Source organism: Pelodiscus sinensis, chromosome 6, assembly GCF_049634645.1.
Source record: "Pelodiscus sinensis isolate JC-2024 chromosome 6, ASM4963464v1, whole genome shotgun sequence".
Classification (NCBI taxonomy): Eukaryota; Metazoa; Chordata; order Testudines; family Trionychidae; genus Pelodiscus; species Pelodiscus sinensis.
The window spans coordinates 59,072,192-59,093,635 of NC_134716.1; the positions used below are offsets into that span (position 1 = coordinate 59,072,192).

Genomic DNA, 21,444 nt, shown 5'->3' on the forward strand with positions numbered 1-21,444 from the left:
AAAAAGTATAAATAATCAAAACAGCTGCTCGTTCTTAATTTGTCTTACCAGAAGACTCAGAGAACCTTAGGAGCATCAGGGACCACTGTGCTCAGCAATGTATCAACACAGCCCTTCAACCCTCAAGAGTTTCCATGCTACATAGACAAAAAGTGGGAGAAAAAGGATAAAGCACACAAGCAGAAGACTGAAAGCTAAGGGACAGACTGATTGTCTTGCCCAAACGATTTCAAATAAGAAGTCTGTGATGAGAAGGAAACCTAAACCAGATCTTTGAAGTCCAATGTTTTAGACACAAGACAAGACCATCCTCTCTCCTCTTGCATTAAGTACTTACATTCTATTACAGCATTAACAGATGGAAAAAAAAACCCAGATAACTAATCAAATATATCTAAAAACACAGATACTATCAAATGATAAATCTATGCAGTTTAAGAAATATTATGGAATGTCTACTTCAGATCTAGAGAGTTGATGTTAATCAGACCACTTTAGGTTTTCTTAACTCAATTGGGTTTTAGTGTGTCAAATGTAGAGTGCACTATCAAAAAGAGAGAGATTAATCCAGTCTGCCTGGGAAAGCATCTTCATTGCAGTACAAGCTGTAATGTCAACATCCAAAGTGTCTCAAAGTGATCTCTGATTAATGTGTTAATGATTATCCCATGCATGTAATACCTCAATGGTTGGACATTAGTAGATCTAGTACTAAATAGGGACGCTAAATTGCGGTTATCTGACTAATCAGGTAGTCGATACAATTTGTATTGACTATACAATTATAGTTGACAAGGACCACTCTGCAGAGGGGTAGCTACAGGAGCCAGCTTGAGCTAGGACTGAGCAGTGCTGGCTTCAGAAGGCACTTGTGCTTGTGGCTCTGTTTTAATTGTAGTAAGAGCTGCTGGACTCTTGCTATATTTAAAGTGCAGAGGCACAGCACTCTGGACCAGTGTGAGCTGGGACTGATCGGTCCTGGCTCAGGCTGAGTCCAGCAGCCCCTGTTCACCATAGCCAGCCATCTGCCATGAACAGGGGACCACTGCCAGAGCAACCTCTGTGCGCAATGGCCAGAGGCTGCTCCAGCCACAAACAAAGGCTGCTCTGGCAACAGCCCCTGTTCGCGACAGCCGGGGCTGGTCCCGGCCAGGGGGGCCAGCTTGGGTTGCTGCTAACAGGGGCTGCTGCTGAAGCAGCCTACCCTATTCCCCCCACTGCCTCTGACATGTGAGCTGCAGAGCTGGTGCTGGGGGAACCAGCTTTTAAGCTGGTTCTCCTCAGCACCGGCTCCTGTCCTCCTCTTAGAGAGGCAGCAGAGAGGGGGGGGGGGGAAAGGGAGGAATGAGTAGTTGATACTCCAGTTGACTACCTGTTAAGCTTATGCTTATCAGATAGTTGACTACTCGCTAATATCCCTAGTACTAAATAAATGCAGTAACACCACACATGGGGCTGACTTTCAAAGAAATCTGAAAGTTCTAATAGTCCCGAGCAGGGGCATCACCAATTGGAGGTGGGGAGGAGGAGAGGGACAGCTGTCCAAGGCCCTATCCCACCCAAGGTTCCAGCTCTTCCAGGGTCCCAGAGATGCCCCCTCTCCCACCTTGCCCAGGAGCCCAGCAATTCTGTGGGCAGTCCTGGTGCTGAGTATAACAATCCACCTTGCTAGAAGAGCTGGTCAGCATGAGTACATAGGATATTACATGGGGGTTGTGAAATATCAGCCGCCCCCAAATCGTATCTTTCATCAAGCATTTATAATAGTGTTAAATATAACCCGCGGTTTTCCCTGATCGAGTAAAAAAAAGGCTTGTATACTGGGAGATGAACCGCAGGTAATGTTAACGAAAAGCACCTGTAATCAAGTGTCAATGAGCAGCAGCTGATAATGCCGAGCAGTAAGTAGGCTACAACCCTTATCGCTGGTATATAACCCCTTTGAATCACACCGCTTTTCCATTCATTTATGCCTTCAGTGGTTTTAACTTGTATTTTAAACAGGTCTAAGTGCAAATCCTACACAGCCGATTTTAAATTGTGTGTAATGGCATCTGCAAAGAACAATGAAAACAGAGCCGCAGGGAGAAAATACTCTGTGAATGAAAAGTCTGTTCGGGAGTGGAGAAAAGAAGAAGCAGAGCTTGAAAAGTTACACCCAAGGAAAAGAACACGACATGGACAGAAAGCTAAGTGGCCAAACCTGGAAGAAAACTTGTTGAAGTGGGGGGGGGGGGGGGGAGAGGAGAGGAGAGGAGAGATCGATCGATCGTGCGGAGTCAACGGTAGCCATACAACTCAAGGCTCAACTCATGGCCATGGAACAGAAAATCTATGATTTTTAAGGGGGACTCGGGAAATTGGGTGTACAAATTTATGCAGAGAAACAATTTGTCAGTTTGCGCATGGACATCTGCTGGCCAAAGGCTTCACGACGAATGGGAAAAGAAAATGCATGATTTTAAAAGTTTTGTACATAAACAAATTCACCAACTGGCCTTGAAACCAAGCAACATTTTTAACATGGGTAAGGTGCCCATGTCATTTGATATTCCCGCTACATGGTCTGTTGAGGAAACTGGAATGAAAACAGTATGGTGTGGCAACTACCCGTCATGAGCGTGCCTGTTTCACTGTAGTGTTGGCATGCACGGCAAATTGTGATAAATTAAAACCTATGGTGATTTTTAAGAGGGTAACGATGCCTAGAGAGAAACTGCCAACTGGCATTTGTGTTGTTTGTAACAGAAAGGTCTGGATGAATACTGAAGTAATGAAGACGTGGACAGACAGCTGCTTTCGAGCACGAAAAGGTGGGTTTTTTTAATCCTAAATCTCTGCTAGTTTTAGATTCCTTAGCCGCCCACAAAGAAACTTCAGTCCAGAAACTTTTAGATTCTGTGGGTGCACATACTGCCATAATTCCAGGTGGGCTGACCAGCAAGTTGCAGCCACTTGACGTGGCAGTGAACCACCCGTTCAAGTGCTTCATCAGAGAGAAATGGGACAATTGGATGAAAAATGGGGAACATACATTCACTCCGGCAGGTCGACAGCGCCGTGCAACTTATTTGGAAGTATGCAAACGCGTTTTGGCTGCTTGGGACAGAGTAAAAGCAGCTACTACTTGCAACGGGTTCCGCAAATGTGAAATTCTTCTCGACATTGACTCTTCAAGCTCTGATTCCGAGTATGACAACAATTCTGATACTGTACTACAGACCTCAACTGTCACCGAAACCGACCTAGCCTTGGCTATGGATTTTATGGATGTTTTTAAAGACAGTGACTATGACGAGAGTTTTGATGGTTTTGAGAACTCAGACACTGAGGAGGAGGATGCTGGCGCTGATTCTAGAGATCAGAGTGAATGAGAATGTGAAGACGGCTTTTTAATTGTTTTTATTCTTTTACTAATTGCACAGTAAACTAATGAATTTTAATATAACTGCCTCTCTTAAATTCAAATATGCTGCTTTTCTCAAGTAAGAGTCAGTCTTGTTTTGTTTTTGTTTTTTTTACTGAAAGGAAGACAAAACACACTGTATCACACGCGGACGAGTATAGCCCGCAGAGGGGGAGGACGTAAAACTTTGCATAACCTGAGGGTTATATTTGCTAAAGTACGGTAATTTTCTGTGAGCTATTTTAAACTATACTCATTAACTGAGATGCTTTTACAGATAGTCTTTCTGATTACAAGCTCCTTGGGACAGGGTCCATCTCTTAAGTTTGTGAGAAGTGCTGCACAACCAGACTTGGATCCTAATACAGTAAACTTCCGATAATCCGGCACCTTTGGGACCCAGGGGGTGCCGGATTATCAGATTTGCCGGACTATTGGAAGGGGGGGCTATGAGGGGTTTGGGGTGGGAGGGATGCCACCCCAGACCCCTCAGTCCCCCCTTCCAATAGTCCGGCTCTGCCCCAGGCATCCCTGATTCAGCCGCTGCTGGTCAGTTTCAGTGGTCAGTTTCAGTTGGCGCAGCGAGAGCAACCTGGCAGCACCCCAGCTTCTCTTGGGGACGCCTGGGGCAGAACAGCTGAGGTGCTGCCGGGTTGGTCCTGCAGCGCCGCTCCTCGTCGCTACTGGACCAACCCGACAGCACCCCAGCTTCTCTGCCTCAGGTGTCCCCAAGTCAGCTGCTGCTGAAACTGACCAGCGGCTGATTCCAGGAAGCCCGGGGCAGAGCAGCTTTGTCTCAGGCTTCCTGGAGTCAGCCGCTGGTCAGTTTCAGCAGCGGCTGAATCGGGGACAGTTGGGGCGCTGCCAGGTTGGGTCTCGCAGCCCCAAGGGGCAGCGCTATGGGACCAACCCGGCAGCCCCCCAGCTGCTCTGCCCTAGGTGTCCCGGATTCAGCCGCTGGTCAGTTTTAGCAGCGGCTGAATTGGGGAAGCTGAGGGCACAGCAGCTCCAATGGTTCAGCTGCCCGGAGCACTTCCGGGTTCCTGATGGTGCCGGACCATCAGATGCCAGACCATCAGAGTTTTACTGTATCTGGACACTACCGCAATAGAAGCACTACAAAAATTGTTGACACTCTGGAGAATTTCCAACCTCCACTATGTAAGAGGAGGTCAGGCTGTAGAAATCACTCCCTCTGGTGGTCAGCCAAAACACAAATCTGTCAGTTTTCAAGCAAATCTGTCAAATGGACCTACAGTTGATTGAGATTTCTTTTTTAAGTTTCAATTTTATCAGAAGAAAGTTTTTATATTTCTGTCCAACTCTATCCTGAACTAAAAGGGCTGATCAGGAAATTTTCCAACTACAACATTTTTATTGGAAAATGCCTATTGGTTGAAATCAAATTTGTCTCTGGGATAGAGTTGTTTCTGATGACTATCCTGTGACCAAAAATAATTGGAAAGAAATTTTGAAATTGTTGACATGTTCCCTGAATTTCAATTCAAAATTTAAATTAATTTACAGTTAAGAAAAAAAATAAAGGAAAATGTAAAGGAAATGTTTTGAAGTTACCAAATGTTTTAAACTGACCCAATCTGAATCTTTCCCCAGATTTCCAGTTTGTGAAAATTTGAGATGGACTGTGTCAAAATTTGAGACACGAGTTTAAAAAAAAAAAATTCTTCCACAACAAGAAAATCAGCTCCTACCCAGTTCTACCTGCATTTCACATGCCTGCTTCAATTAACATTAGGCTTTTTGGGCCTCAGACTTGTTAAGATTACAGTAATCTGTGATTTATCTCCCTCATCATAGACACATCTATGGTCATAGTAACCTGAAGTTAAGAAATCCATCTTTCAGATCACATTGCTTTATGCCTCTCGTAAAACTGTCTGCACAACTGGAACTTGCAAGACTCTGTACAACTTTAAACCACTGAGATTTTGATGTTTTTAAGATAGTTGCACACCTACCTAGATACATAAAGCAATTATTCTACAGACAGGAAGAGAAAACACAGGTTAGACAACGTCATTGGATAGTAGAATAAAGTTAGTAGGAGGCTACTGAAGCATCATCACTGTACATATTAGAGCACTGCAAGAAAATTCAGAATTACACAATTGGCTTTGCAAAATGCAAGAGAACAGACTAAATAACTCAAGTGTTTTTTTCTGATCCGACTGTTCCTAATTAAAAATGATGATTTATTTTTGTACATAAAGAGTATTCAGAAACACATAAGAAGTTACATTAAATATTAATGTGCTATTCTTCTCCTCATGTTATAAATATTTTAATACATTTGAGTAAGAAGATATACTACAAAACATAGCAACTCTACTCTGTAGAGCAAGTATCTGTGAAAAGATCATTCATTGTATGTGGTATCCAGTAACCTCCACTGTTCAGACACTACAAAATACCAAATTGAGCAAAGAATAAAAACAAAACCAGGGAGACAGCTATTTGAACGGAATGAATCTGTTCCCAAACTAGACGCTAGGTCTCTGTGACACCACAACAAAATAGGTCAGATTATAATATAGCTCATTACCTGGCAAATGAACTATTTTTGTACCTAAATATTGAACTGGGGAAGGGGGAAAACTTTCTCTAGTAATTACAGGAAACTGTACAATGTTTAAAACTAGTATGCTGTACTTTACACTATAAGGGAAATAATCTTTATTTTCAAACAGTTCAGAAAAAGGTAAAACCTGATGCAGAAACACTAAGGTATCTTGAAAAATATGGAATTTCCTTTATAAACAACACTTACCTGTATTAGGTCTAAAATGCCAAGTTCGCTTTCTGAAGAATCCACACAGAAGACAAAGTACAATGTGGCATAGTGTCGGTAGATTAATTTGTTGTCAGATCCACCTATTAGTCTAAAAATGAAGAGATAAACTAGGTTAGTGTCAAGAAAAAGTGAGCAAAACTTATTAACAGCAAGGTAGAAACTTTTCAGAACACTATTTAAATTATGAGATTTTCTATAATACTGCTAACGACCACACTATTATCAGAATATGCTTATTTCATAATGTAATTTAATGTAAAGGGACTTCCAGAAAACAAACAAGCCAAACCAACATGATATCTTAACTCTGAATTATAATTACTACATAAGTGCAATTAGTAAATATCCTCATAGACATAAGTAATCACACCAATATATGCAGCTACACACCAGAATTATGGCGCACAGATGAACAAAGACACTCTTCTACCAAGATGCATTCAAGTGTCACTGACATTCTAGCAGTCACTGTGCAGAAACTAAGGAATATTATTCAGAAGGGGCTAACATGTCCAAGTATCTTTCCCAGTCCCACTCAGGGGAGCCATTGAGAAGAGTTGAAAAAGATTAAGTATATGTGTATTAATGTTAGTGATTAGTACACATGGACTGTGCTGACATTCACTTAAATCAAATTTATGGTCTTAGTAATAAACTGAATTAGTACAACAGATGTGCTACAGAATATTTGACACTAATTAAAATTCAATATCCCTAACTTGTAATCAGTTAATCAAGTAATCCCTCTGAGCCCGCAAGCAGCTCTTGTACATTTTTCAGAGAGGTGCAGGGGGGAACCTGAGCAAGCAGTGACAGAAACAGACCCCACTCGCGTGGGGGCCTCACTGCTGCGCCTCTCCTTTTGAAATGTAGCATGGCTCTTTTACATTTCAAAGGGAAAGGCACAGCAGTCGGGATCCCACATGAGCGGGGACTGCTTCAGTCCCTGCTAGCACCATTTTCCCTGCTGTGCCTCTGCCTCCCCTCACAGAGATGCTGGGGGGAGCCAGCTTAAAAGCCAATTCCTCCCAGCACCAATGGCTCCTGCTCCTCCTCCTCTCTTCCCCCATGCTACCTCTGATACAAACGGGGGGAGGGGGGGGGGAGGAATGACTATTCAAGTAGTGACTTGATTACCCAATAAGCCTAGGATTATCAGGTAGTCGACTAGTTGCTTATGTCCCCAATACAAGTACTAGGCGCACTGTAGTCAACTAGTTCTATTTCAATATTAAAAGAGATGCCAAAATTTAAATTTCTTATGCTTCCCCTTTATCAAGTTAACGAATTACAAAAGGAAGAGAGATCTTAAATGAATTAACAGTGATATGCTCCAGCCCATCCTCTGTAGTCTCCCTGTAAGAAACATTTTTTAACTGCAAACAGCAGAAGGCATCTCTTTTTCCTTTGGACGGCTAAAAATTTGAATTTTAAGCAAAATATAAATATTTTGTAGCACTCAGATATACAGGTATTAAGCCAATGATCCTGTACATTGGGGGAAAACCCTCCTCATCTGGATTTACAAAAGAAGTCACCAGAATCTAGTAGAACACAAGTCTGTACAAACAAGGGACCTCTACAATTTTCTATTAATCAGTTAAGCCTATTAAAAACCTTTAGAACACCAGCACTTTCCACACAACTTCACATAAATGCCTGAAGATACTAGTCTCCTGCTCCCAAAGGGCTAAAATAAAAATGTACATAAAAACTTTTCTATGTGATTTGATTTCAAAGCAAACATTAAAAAAGCCATACAGAAACAAATGCAAAAATCAATTAAGAACTCAATTTCAACTTTTATCACAATTATCTAGGCATTGCTGTGCATTTGACGTTGGAAATTCTATGCCTTAAAGTTTGAAATACTATGCCTTAAAGGTATAATTACCATGGAAAGGGACTTGGGAGTCATAGTGGACCACAAGCTAAATATGAGCCAACAGAGTAAAACAGTTTAAAAAAACCAACAATCTGGGGTTCATAAGTAAGAAGCAGGAAGTAATTCACCCACTCTATTGCACGCTAATTAGGCTTCAATTGAAGTATTGTGTCCAGTTCTGGACAGCTGATTTCAGGAAAAAAAATGTGCAAAACTGGAAAAATCCCAAAGAGAAAAACAAAAATGACTGAACGTCTAGAAAACATGACCAATGCAAGAATACTGAAAAAACCTGGGTTTGTTTCATCTGAAAAAGAGAAGACTGATATTCCTCTTCTTTGTAACAACCTTTTAGGTACTCATAAATGGTTAAAAATGATTCTCCTTAACCTCCAATGATAGGAGGAAAAGAAATAGGTTTATACTACAACAAGGAAAGTTTAGGTTGGACATTAGGAGAAACTTTCTTAATGGTCAGGGTTATTAAGCACTGGAATAAATTGCCTCGAGAGCTTATGAATCTCCATCATTGGAGACTTAAGAGCAGGTTAGACAAACACCTGTCAGGGATGGTCTATATGGTGTTTGGTCCTGCCATGAATGCAGGAGAGATTAGACTAGATGACCTCTTGAGGTCCCTTTCAATTCTAAGATTATAATTATTACAATTATGACCAAAATGTGCAAACTATTCTACAGAGATATAGAAAAACAGATCCTGCTCTAGTCTATTCTAAGCTCTCCCAATAGAAGAGAACAGTTAGTTAACTCATGTTAAGTGTCACTAGGAGGCTGTGCCCCCTGCTCGCTGTGCTCACCAACCCCCCCCCCTTTGGGGGTAGGTGTCTGGCCAGAGGGGGAAGGGGCAGGAGCAGGCCGGGGGTAGGTGTTGGGCTGAGGGGTGGGAAGGGGGTCTCAGTGGAAGGGGTGAGGGGACTGTGTATGTGGGGGAGAGGGGGGAGTGTTCAGGAGTTGTGTTCAGATGGTGGAGTGGTGCCGGGGGAGAGGGAGGGGGCAGGCTCCCATGGCAGAGGGGAAGGTGTCTGGCCAGGGAGGAGGGGGCAGGAGTGGGCTGGAGATGCAGGGTCTCAGCAGAAGGGGTGAGAAAGCTGGGTTGGGCGAAGGTACCCAGTCCCTCGGAGTGTGAAGTGGGAGCCAGAGCAGCCCATGCTCGCAAACCACCAGCTGCCAGGCCATGGTGGCTCTGCAGACCAGGGCTCGGATTCACCGCCCAGCGCCTCCCCTCCCACTATGGCTGTTGGAAGAGGCATGTTCCCCCCCCCCCCCCCCCCACCTCTCAGCCAACCAGCATAGAGCACGGGCAAGGTCTTCTCTAGGGATGTAATAGTGTAGTCACTTAATCGATTAACCAATAAGCAAAAGTTTATAGTTTAACGTTACAGACTACATGCATTCCCCCCCCCCCCCCCCCCCCGTAAATTTTTTTAGCAGGCTGGCCAACAGCCCGGCTCAAGTGCTGGCTTGCGACGGGTCCGGGACCTACCCCCGCTGCAGCTTTGTATTGAAAGTGTATTAGGAGCAAGGTGGGCAGGCGGCCTGGCTCAGTTCAGGCTTGTCTTGGTCCAGGAGCTCAGACCCCGCCCCCTTAACAGGGGCTGCTGCAACCCCACGCTCCTGCCCTTTTATCAGAGACAACAGCACAGGGCGACAGGCAGCCTGTCTGAAAGGGGAGCAGTTTTTTAAACTGGCTCCCCTCGTGGACCAGCTCCCGCCTGGCACCCCGCTCTACTGCCTCTGTATCACAGGCAGCAGCACAGAGTGGCAAGGGCCTCCTCGGGAGTGGGGCTGGAGTGCACTGGCTGCCAGCCCCACCCCTAGGGACTACAGAATAGTCAATTGATAAGAACTCATGAGATTACTCAACTACTTAAGTAATTGATATTTAACACCCCTAGTCTCCTCCCAGCCATGGAAGGGTAGTTCGCTGCGCAGCACGAGGGCCGCATGGAGCCCAGCACAGCAGCCTTAGAATTGCCACAACCAGTGCTCAGCTGGTGTCCGGGAAGCAGTGCAGGGCTAGGTGAGGGGGTCAAGGCAAGCACTGGGAGTTCTGGGGGCCGGGCTAGTGCTGGGGAGCTCTGGAGGTGAAACTAATACTGAGGGGCTCTGAGGACGGGGCTAGTACTGGGGAGCTCTAATGGATGGGGGGCTCTAAGAGGTGGAGGTCTGACACTGTGGTGTCCGAGGTGGGGAGTTGGTACTGGGAAGCTCCGGGGGCGGGGCTAGTAGTGAGGAGGCTATGGAGGCAGGGTTGGCACTGGAGACGGGGCTAATACTAGGGACTGGAGGCCAGCATAGGGGGGAAGTCATGGGGGGGGGGGGGTTGGGTGCAGTGGGGCTCTGCAAACAGGAGGTTGGCACCGGAGGGGTGGGGAGGAAGTTAAGGGGCAGGAGGCTGGTACTGAGGCATTTGGGATGGGGAGCTGGCACTGGGGCTCTGACGGTGCGAGGCAGGCATTGGGGGGGTTGGGTGCCAGGAACTCTGAGGTCAGTGGCTGGCGATGGCAAGTAGTGGAGGGGTAGGAGGGCGCTAAGGGTTAGGGCTGCACAGGGAGTCTCTGGGGTCCAGACCTTTTTATATCATGGACCAACAAACCCATTCACATACTTTTTATGGGCTGGTAACATTTTATTTGCATATTTGAATGTTCATTATTTGCATAATGAATATGGAAATATTAAATAAAAATGTTACTGATCTGCCAAAAATTTGCACATGGGTTTGTCAGTCCACGGTATAAAAAAGTTGGGAACCACTGGTCTAGATGGTGCTTGGTCTTGCCATGAGTGCAGGGAAGACTGTATTATACGACCTCTTGAGGTCCCTTCCAGTTCTAGGTTTTTTAATTATTATACTTAAGCCCAAAATGTGCAAATTGTTCTACAGAGATATAGGAAGACAGACTCTGCTCTAGCCTAGTGTATCAGAGGCAGCAGTGTGGTTGTGGTAGCCTGCTTACTGGGAGCATGGCTGGCAGGCAGCAGCTGGTACATCTGGGAGCTGGCTTCCGTCATGCATCAGTTCCCAGGGAGACAGTTGCCGCCCCATGCTGCAGGCTCTGGAGTATAAAAGCAGAACCTGCAGTGCAGCCAGTTCCCTGGGAGTGGGGCCAGCCTGCTCTGCTCCTGAGTAACCACTGAGATTTTCAGTGATTGCCCGGTTACCTAAATAACTGCTTTTTAAGTATCCCTCTTAGAAATACCTAGACAGAAATATTAACTAAATTACTGCTCTAAAATATGGTACTCCTGAAGGGTTTTGGGGACATCCTTCGCTGTTCATTAACATTTGAAATTTCTATTAAACTTTATACTTACAAGCCTCCCTCTAGGAAATTACAAACATTTTCATCACGTTTAGATACCAAATGGAAAGTTTCCCTGATAATTTGTTGCTGTGTATCTTCACTCTATGAAAAGAAAGTGTATTTTACTATAGGACTAAAGTGGATTATAAACAGTAATTTATATATCATATAGTTTGTACTCTATTTACAGCACTATTCAAACAATCAGCTCTGAAGCCTTCTAATCCGTCACCCGAAGCCCATATTCTTCTTGTAACGCTATTTCATTATCTTTGAAGTCTGCCTTTGTGCTAGATGGTGTTATATTTCTAAACTAGAACAGAGAAAGCTTAAAAAGTGGCAATAGTAGAAATGTTTTACTGCTCTCAAAAAACCTACACTTATTTAACATACATCTTTAGTACAAGTACTTTTGAGAAGAAACATCCCCTAGAACCATCCCTGAAAAATAGACTGAATATTTATATTGACATTAGGGATATTAAAATGCATTTTTAAAAAAAAGTGTAACCACTGAAATTTCCAGTTTCATTTCGTATTTAGTGCAGTTATGTAAGAAAAAAAAAATCTACATTTGTAAACTGCACTTTTACGATAAAGAGCTCCTGTCCGTGGCAGGCAGGCAGCTCCGCAGTCAGTGCTTGTGGGGAGTCGGCTTTTAAGCTTAAAAGCTGGCTCCCCCCTCCCCCAGTCTTGCCAAATCCCCCTGCTGCCTCTGATACAGAGACAGAAAGGTGGGTGGGGGGGGAGGAGGGTATACTTGTTTGGATTAACTGAAAATCCCAGGTGTCTCCGTTAGTCATTTAAACAACTATATGCTGACATCCCTGATTTATACCAGCACAGAGGAGCCAGGCGGGAGCTAATTTAAAACCAGATCCCCTTGCAAACCATGTGCCTGCCACCCCTCACTGCTGCCTCTGATACAGAGGCAGTAGTGCGGTTTGGAAGCAGTCCCTGGCTGTGGGGCAGTTCAAACTCCCTATAGAGAGAGGCTGTGGGAGGGAGGGAAGGCTGCCCTAGTGCTGACTGCAGACAGAGGCTGCTTTGTGGCAACTTGCCCTATTGTCTCTTGTGCCCCCCCCCCCCCCTCCCAGCATGCTGCTGCCTCTGATAGAGGCAACAGCACAAGGTTGAGGCATCAGGCAGTACGGCAGAGCTGGTGCACTGAGGAACCAGTTTTTAAGACAGCTATTCCCAGCACTGGCTCCTGCTTTCGCCCCCTTTGCTGTCTCACATAGAGGCAACGGGGGGAGGGAGGAGAGGTGAAATGCAAGTAATCGATTAGATTAACTCATTAGCCTAGACCAACTTCTCCAACGTTTTTGAGCATGAGATTGCTTTTTAAATTTAAGTGCAATCCAAGATCTCCCTCAAATATAAATATCCTTGCTCTGCCTCTTTCCCACCCCTGCTCACTTCATCTTTTCTCTCTTGCCCATCCTCACTCACTTACATCAGGCTGAGGCAGAGGGTTGGGGTGCAGGCTCTGGTCTTGGATTAAGGGATCTGGAATGTGAAAGGAGCTCTGAGCTAAGCTTGGGGCAGGCAGTTGGGATGTCAGAGGGGGTTCTAGGAGCAGGGTCTGGGAGGGTGTTTGGATGCAGGGGTGCTCGGGGCTAGAGCAGGGATGGGACATGGGCTCCAGCTGGGCAAGGCTGGTGACTCCTGGGTGGTGGTGCAGTGAGGCTACGGCAGGCTCACCCCTGTCCTGACCCTGCACAACTTCCAAAAGCAGCCAGCAAACTCCATCCCAAGTCCTGTTGTGCCCCCTCTCTGCTCTGTGAAGAAAGGATACAGAGTGGGAGGGGGCACCCTAACTTCAGCACCCCTCCTGTCCCTCCCCTGCCCTGCACAGAAAGCAGGAGGCTCCCAGGGTAAGGGGCAGCTCCAAGGCAAAAAGTGCGTAGCAGTGTGGGGAGGGGGCAGCTGAAGTGCTGGCACCTGATAGCCTCTTTGCCAAACTACTCAGGATCACCTGCCAGAGACTCCAAGATCTACCACAGGCAACCACTGGCCTACTCTTATCGATTGACTGGTCAACTACTCGGGAGCATCCTTACCAGGGCTCAGGCTGGCAGGTGCCGGGAAGGGACAGAACAGCCCAGGGTCACCCCTCAGTTGAGCTACCACAGGCCTGCAAGCTAAAACCCGCACCATCCTCCAGGGCTAATACAGGGAGGGCAGCCCCAGAGCCCGCCCAGCTGCCCTGGCCACGCCTCATACTGCCCTTGCCCCGCTGGCCTCCCAGCCAGGAATGTGAGCGTGTGTCCGTGTAGACACGAGCCCGGGCCCACGGGTTACACGCAGGCTGCCGGTGGCAGCGGGGGGCACGCACCGGCCTCGGGGAGCTGGCTGCCGCCCCGCCTGTCAGAGCGCGACCGCTGACACGTCTCGGGGGTGCGCGGCTGTTCGCGTCACGCATTTTAACAGCCCCAACCGCCTCCCGCGGCCCAGCCTGCCCCGCGCTACGGGCGCGGCCAACCTCAGAGACCCCCCCCCCCCCCCCGGCGCGCGGCGCCTGCCCTCCCCAGGCCCGCAAGCCCCGCCCCTACATAGCGCTGGTAGAACTTGGAGAGCCGGGGTTTGCCGTGGTTGTTGAAGATGAGAATCGCCTTGATCATGGTGAGGCGGCGCGAGGGGGCCGCTGCAGCCGGCCGGGTCGCTGCGAGCTCTGCCCCTCCCCCTTCGCTCTGGCAGCAGCTCCCGCACTATTCCTGCCCGGGGCGGAAACGGAACCGCTCCTGCTACTCACGTGACACCAAGTCACCTGACAAGAAAACGGCAGCGCTTGTCAACACGCGCCAGAGGGCGGGCTGCTCTGCGGCCTGCGTGATCACCGCCAGGAATTAATATGGTGCCGCACGCAACAGCGTCACTTCCGCCCTTACTTGTCCGGGAGCAGTATGTCTGAAGTGGAGGAGCAGCTACCGGTCTCTCCTCAGGATGGGGGCCGAGGCGAGTGTGTGGAAGAGTCTTCGGACAGAGGAGCCGCGGTGGGGGCTGCTGAGCCGCCTCCCCCTTCAGCTGGCTCCCCGGTGACCGAGGAATCCGCCGCCGAGGATACCAAGAAGAAAAGTAACAGAATGATTCCCCTGGGGGCGGGGCGAGAAGGGGCGTTCGCTCAGATTGCCAGGCCCATTGGCCAATGGGCCCGCCCACTCCAGCTTGCTCAGCCAATTAGGAAAAGCAGAGGCTGTGCGGCGGGGAGGAAATGCTGCGGGCGCGTTGGTATCTCCCGGTCGCGAGCGGGCCCACGGCACAGCGGCCGGTCCCATGTCCCGGGTGCGGGGGGGAGTGAGCTGGCGCCGGGGTTGTTCCCTTTGCCTGCGTCCCACCGGCAGCTGCCGGTTTCCATCGCTCCCCGCGCTCAGTCTTCGCTTCCGTCCTAGTTGACATCCTGCTGAAGGCCGTGGGGGACACGCCGATCATGAAGACCAAGAAGTGGGCGGTGGAGCGGACCCGCACCATCCAGGGGCTCATTGACTTCATCAAAAAGTTCCTCAAGCTGGTGGCCTCCGAGCAGCTGGTACGTGCCCTGCCTTGTGCAGCCTCCGGGCCAGCTGCCACAGCTCGGTGTCATGTAGGCGTGCCAGGGTAATCCCAGGGGTTGCAGGTAGGTGGAGAGGTGCAGCTGTGGAGCTGGCAAAGCTGCAGTCAGTACTGGGATGCTATGGGCTGCTTGTAAGTCCAGGTCTATGTTTGTGGGCAAAGTCGATGCAAGATATGTAACTCCAGCTATGTGAATTCTGAGGCTGGAGTCAATGCGCTCCCATTGACTTCCCTTATTCCTCCTGATAGTGCTGATGGAGGTGCCCTCAGTGTTCAATTTATTTGGTCTTTACTAGACCCACTGACTCGAATCATGGGGGCTTGATCGCCATAGCATCCATCCCCCAGTACAGGTCGTCCTTGCTATAAGTCCAAGATATGGTCCAAAAAAGCAAATTTTTCTCCCCCACACCCGACTCATTTGCACCAATTTTTTGGTTGGGGGTTTGTTTGTTTGTTTGTTTGTTCCTACAAGCATCAATGACTTGAGTGCAGAATGGATGTATACCAAGGCGACTTATAGTGGGGATGCCCTGAAAGTGGAGATGTGACCTCAATTGCCTAAGTTGCTGCTTTGTACAGTGATGATGTAATGCTCCAAAGGGAACCTGAGAATTTGTGCTTGCTGACTATGGAGCCTGTACACATTTGGTATAGCTAGGTTTTCATCACCCTGGAGTGTGTAGACAGCCTGCATTGAGAGAAGGGGTATTTCCCTCTGAGGAACACCAGCTCCAAAAACAAAGTTGGCTATGTTAACATAAACATTTTTCCATTGGCATAGTTGCATCCACATTTACATTAGGTTAGCCTAGTTGTGCTGGGCACAAACTCAGCTGTCTAACAGGATATGGAAGATATAATAAAACAGAAGGAGAAACACATCACTTATAGTGCACACAGGAAAATAAATCTCAAAAACCTTATTTGAAACAAAAGCAATTGAATTTTCCTTATGCACTTGTATAATGCTAGAGAACGGGAAGGCGGGCCTCACTCACATAATCAGCATACTGGAGAACATCTCCAAAGGGCTTTCTGTGTTATAACCCATCTCTGGGTGTTTGGCATTCTAGCAAAGTCCCTGTTGGCCAGTTAAAGAATAGAATTGCTAGGTTCCGTGCAGTACCTCTCTTCCTAAAGAACAGTAGCTTTGATGCAGAACTTTGAATGTGTAAACTGAGGTAAATATGGGGAACAGAAGGTAGCTTTCACCTTGTCCCTGACAGATATAGGGTTGAAGAAGTACTCCTCATAAATGGGAAGATCAACTCACCAGGCAGATTTTTCACTGTCTGTTATTTTCCCTCACAGTTTATATATGTGAATCAATCCTTTGCTCCTTCTCCAGATCAGGAAGTTGGGACACTATATGAGGTAACTTCAGTTTTTAGTATTGTTGTTAATATTTATTTAGTAAAAACTAACTGAATAATTGTCTGTCTTTTTAAATCCACTGTATGCTTGCTGTACCCAAAGTGGTGATATGAATTTGTTGTAACATCATGGCTATTGTGTGAATATATTAATAACGGATGACACTGTTTCAAGTTTGCAGATGATACCAAACTGGGTGGGGTTGCAACTTCTTTGGAGGATAGGGACATAATTCAAAATGACCTTAGCAAGTTAGAGAAATGGTCAGAGGTAAACAGGATGAGGTTTAATAAAGAGAAATTCAAAGTGCTCCACTTAGGAAGGAACAATCAGTTCCATACATACAAGATGGGAAGCGACTGTCTAGGAAGGAGCATGGCGGAAAGGGATCTAGGGGTCATAGTGGACTACAAGTTGAATATGAGTCAACAGTGTGATGCTGTTGCAAAAAAAGCAAATATGATTCTAGGTTGTATCAACAGGTGTGTTGTAAGCAAAACTTGTGAAGTCATTCTGCCGCTCTACTCTGCACTAGTTAGGCCTCAGCTGGAGTACTGTGTCCAGTTCTGGGCACCACATTTCAAGAAAGATGTGGAGAAATTGGAAAGGGTACAGAGAAGAGCGACAAGAATGATTAAAGGTTTAGAGAACATGACCTATGAAGCCAGGCTTCATGAACTGGGCTTGTTTAGTTTGGAAAAAAGAAGATTAAGGGGGGACATGATAGCGGTTTTCAAATATCTAAAAGGGTGTCACAAGGAGGAAGGAGAAAATTTGTTCCTCTTGGTTTCTGAGGACAGGACAAGGAGTAATGGGCTTAAAGTGCAGCAGGGGAGGGTTAGATTGGACATTAGGAAAAAATTCCTAACTGTCAGGGTGGTCAAATATTGGAATAAATTGCCAAGGGAGGTGGTGGAATCTCCCTCTCTGGAGATATTTAAGAACAGGTTAGATAGACATCTGTCAGGGATGGTGTAGACGGAGCTTGATCCTGCCTTGAGGGCAGGGGGCTGGACTCGATGACCTCTTGAGGTCCCTTCCAGTCCTATTATTCTATGATTCTATGATTTGTCTAATGACAAATGTTGCATTTGTCTAATAGTGAAGATTTAATTCACAAATGGACTGCTTTATTGGTAATCTAACCTCTTGTTGCTTTTCTCTTTTTCTCCTCTCTCTTCCTCCACCACCTCCCCTATAGTGTTTTGGAAGTGATGGTAAACTTGTACTTCATTACTGCAAATCTCAAGCATGGGGATAAGTGGAAAGCAGCCATTGATACCTAGGACTGGCCTCCAGAAAAGAAAAAGTTGTTAATCTTCAGAAACAATGTCCATGGACATACTGAAAAGAATTTTACATTACTGCCTAAGAATTTGTTTTTTTCTGTGCATTTATCTACAGAATGATGCCAATGTCTTGTATAAAAGAAGAGCTACATAGAAGTATGTGATCAGTAGCCTTTCTTCCTTATCATTGTGGTATAGAAATAATTTTACATATGTCATCTGTAGAATAGAGACATCTTTCCTGTTGCAAAGCTCCTGGGTTGCAATATATGAAAAGATAATTATTTCATGCCTTCTGAACTGCATAACTCTGCATTGCTCTGAATACTGTATTGATGATATGGCTTCCCTTTCATAGGAGGGATATTCATTGCACATGTGTACAGAGATGATGTTCATATCTATTAGGTGCAGTTTAATCTCTTACCTGTTGTGAAGGGTTTATTTTGAATGTGTAGTGTGCCACTTGTACCTCACTTCCTGGAAATCATTTTATAGGGTTTGTCTCATAAGTAACATATATAAACAATTGCACACGAGAAAAAACAAAGGTGACTGGTCAGAGAAGACCTAAGAGGCCACCAGCTACACATGTGCATGCGCGCGCGCACACACACACACACACATTGTGGGGGCACGGTAACCCCCATCCACCTCTGCCATTATTTTGCCTCTGTCCCGCCTTTGCTCTGTCCTGTCCCACCTCTTCCCCCAATTGAGATCATCACAGGGGCTAGAGGGGCTGGTGCCAGCAGCAGCAGTGATCAACCCCTGACACCCTCTCACAAACAGGCACACTTTTACCTCCAGTAGCAGGGTAAGAGACGCGAGGCAGCTCCAGCTGCTCCACTCCCGCTGGCGAGTTCAAGGCCAGTCCCACTCTCTCCTTTGGAACAGTGCTCTGGTTGAGCAAAACATCTGAGGCTGACTTGGTCCACTTCCCTTAATGGTGAGTCGGGGGCTGCACCCTTCCGGTGAGTGCCAGGTCTTTCCCTCTTTCCCCACATTAGTCTCCTCTGCTGGCTGCTGACTTAGCAATAGCAGGAAACATGTTTCTTAGAATTATCCTAATTGTTTAATATTTTCACCAAAGTTACAATATGCTTGAAAAATGTGCTTGGCCGCTTTTACCCACCAGCAACATCAGAAAGGGAATGATCCAGGTATTGATTCTTTTCAGTTCCACGGAAATAGATGTTGGCTTGCTAAAGCCTATTATAAGCATGCTTCAACTTGTGCTCCTGCTTCACCTGCTGTACAGTCACTGTTCCAGCAAGAAAAATGGAACACTGCTTTGGGCTATTGTGACAATAGCTATTGTGACATCACAGGAAATGATCCTCCTAAAGAGGACTTGGTACTTCAGTATTGGAAGAAAGATACTGAGTCTCCATACCACCCGTACCCTGAAGCGTGATGTGTGGGAAGGGAAGTTTGCCAAACAGCTCTGTTAAAGGGGTGGGTAAAGGCTTAATCACATTCCTTTACCAAATCACTTCCCTAGAAGTGTGGCTACATCCTGTGCATGCATAATTTGTATTATGTTTAGGATGTTTTAATCAAATGTGTGGTGTTTGGATATTTTTAATGTTGAAAGCTAAGATCAAAATTCTTTGATTTCAGCTACCATCGTTGCAACCAACCCATTAATGTATGCAAATATGTTGAGTATTTAAAAGATTGGAATTCTGAAGGATTATGAATGTGTTCTAAATCTGTTTCCAAATGAATAATTTTAATAATTACCATATTTTTAGAAAACTGATATACACCAGGTTATAACTCATTATTTATGAAGTTTTTATTTTCCAATAAATACAAAAACATTGCATTCTAAAACAATTAAACAACTGTCCCTTTGTTTAAAATTCAAAACCAGAAAAATAAATGTTATCCTTTCAAAGCCAACTGTTGGGTTACAATGAGGCAATTATAACCTAAAACAGCCACTAGAGGGCACCTGAAGACTATCACTTTTGCCTGTTAAACACCTGTGATTAGGTTACTCAAGCTTGTGGCTCCTGTGGGCAATGTATTTGGCTAGGAGTTAAAGCATGGCTGTGGTTCTCTTAAATTAGTTTCAGACTGAGGTGGTCTATTTTAATTGTCTTAATTAAGCAAACTACTGGTGTGGTGCAGAAGGCCATTTGGAATTATGCAAGAAGCAGAAAAAAGGAAAGAATAGAAGCTAGAGGTGGAAAAGATGTCATCTTATCCATCCACCCACCACTGCAGGATGGTTTGTCTTTCAGTTTTAACCTTTTCAGCTTTAAATGAAGCAAGGAATAGTGTTTCTCTTGCTCCTGAGGAGGGAATGGGTGGGATTTATAGTGCTAATAGATCTCATTGTTAGGTATCTGTTCTACATATGTGTTAAACTTGCTTAATTTTGTCCTATTTCAAACTTAGGGTTAAAAAGGACAGTGCCGATAATTTAGTCTACCCCCTGCCAAGATGCAGCATCTACCTCTTATTCACTTAGATATATAACATGTTTTTTTCCCTCAGGACTTGGCAGATCCTTTCAGCCACACTAAATCATTCCTGTTTGTCCTTGCATTTGCACTTTTATAGACTTAAAGACCGTTTTTCTTTTCTTCTCTCACTTGTTAGCTAAAAACTGTTCTTTCAGTCTTTTAACTGGAAAAGTCTAGGGAGATTCTCTGATTTATTTTCATTCCTCTCCTGTGAATTCCTCCTTATTCTGTCCTTCTGGGAGGAAATGCTAGTCCTTAAATGCCTTTAAATACAGTTCTTCACATGTACCAGGTTTTTTAATCCAGGGTGATCAAATACTTCCAAGCTAACGATACACAGAATTGTGCAGGTAATCCCGACAGTCTGCATAACTTCCAGTGTAAATCACATTCCTGTGTAATAAAAACTATACTTCAAGGTGTAACAGGGATTCTCTTCAAAATTCAAAAATGGCTGTAGTTGCTTACAAGGAAAAATTAAACTAGACTGTATTCATATTGGTAACTGCTTGTAAGTGTTTTGTCTTGTGGAGAGAACACTACTTTTGTTCTTTTAATCTCCCCCTCTTATTTCTCATCTGCGTCTGCTTTTCTATTTCTTGATTTCCAAAGAAATAATATCCAGTTGCCTAATCCTCTTCTCTCTTTGCCTCTTGGACATGCAACCTGGCTTCCTTTTGTTCCCTTCTATTCTGAACTTTCATAAACTGTTAGTGGTGTCTTTGGCCTTCAATGGAGCACTTGTGTTTTGTGCTCTCTATGAAGCAGTAGTCCCAAGTACAGTCAGAGATAGTGCTGGATGTTCCTCCTGTTTCCAGCTGCTTCTAGGGGTGTGTCTAGACTACCTAGTTTTGTCGACAAAAGTGGACTTTTGTCGACAAAACAATACCAGCGTCTACACTACCGCGGAGTTCTGTTGACATAACGTCGACAAAACTCCGCAGTTTTGTCGATGCTGGTATACCTCATTTTACGAGGCATAACACTTTCTGTCGACAGAACTCTGTCGACAGAAGGTGTTATTGCCTGTAACACTGCGTCCAGACTACGGAGTTCTGTCGACAAAGTGGCTTGCTTTGTCGACAGAACTCCATGTGTCTGGACGCAAATTGTCGATGGAAATTTTGTCGACAGTATCTGTCGACAAAACTTCTGTCGACAAAACGCGGTGGTCTAGACGTACCCTAGCAGTGATCAAGTGGCCAGCTCTCCATTGACCACAATAAATCACTCTGAAGACCACAAGTGATCCATATGACATCATTCAGGAACCAGTGTGATAGCAGTTCCTCCCTAAAAGAGGAGATTCTTTATCTG

At 45.6% G+C, this 21,444-nt stretch overlaps 2 protein-coding genes across 5 annotated transcripts in view; one reads left to right on the forward strand and one right to left on the reverse strand.

Annotated features, from left to right (window-relative positions):
• The window catches only part of AP3S1 (adaptor related protein complex 3 subunit sigma 1), a 44,736-nt gene extending 30,530 nt beyond the window's left edge, over positions 1-14,206 (reverse strand). Inside the window, exons 1-3 of one of the 4 annotated variants that reach the window (XM_006134482.4) lie at positions 13,988-14,198; positions 11,443-11,534; positions 6,195-6,306 (exon numbers count right to left, since the gene is read on the reverse strand). In XM_006134482.4, coding sequence (XP_006134544.1) covers positions 6,195-6,306; positions 11,443-11,534; positions 13,988-14,056 — 273 coding nt within the window. In that variant the 5' untranslated portion in view covers positions 14,057-14,198. Of the gene's footprint in view, positions 1-6,194; positions 6,307-11,442; positions 11,535-13,770; positions 13,905-13,987 lie in introns of those variants that run through there. The other 3 variants (XM_075931979.1, XM_025190376.2, XM_075931980.1) reach the window with 3 other exon arrangements.
• Positions 14,207-14,305: 99 nt separating this feature from the next.
• On the forward strand, positions 14,306-19,500 carry ATG12 (autophagy related 12). Its single transcript, XM_006134484.4, has 4 exons — positions 14,306-14,510; positions 14,825-14,961; positions 16,299-16,361; positions 17,563-19,500. Exons 1-4 carry the CDS (start codon positions 14,339-14,341, stop codon positions 17,620-17,622), a joined length of 432 nt encoding a protein of 143 aa, XP_006134546.2. The 5' UTR covers positions 14,306-14,338; the 3' UTR covers positions 17,623-19,500.
• The last annotated feature ends 1,944 nt before the right edge of the window (positions 19,501-21,444 follow it).

What these genes read in the sequence shown, in the direction of transcription:
- ATG12 (XM_006134484.4), top strand. Translation starts at nt 14,339, where the DNA reads ATGTCTGAAGTGGAGGAGCAGCTACCGGTCTCTCCTCAGGATGGGGGC. An exon ending in TGGTGGCCTCCGAGCAGCTG is followed by an intron (nt 14,962 to 16,298) that starts GTACGTGCCCTG and finishes TTTCCCTCACAG; the next exon opens with TTTATATATGTGAATCAATC. An exon ending in AAGTTGGGACACTATATGAG is followed by an intron (nt 16,362 to 17,562) that starts GTAACTTCAGTT and finishes CCTCCCCTATAG; the next exon opens with TGTTTTGGAAGTGATGGTAA.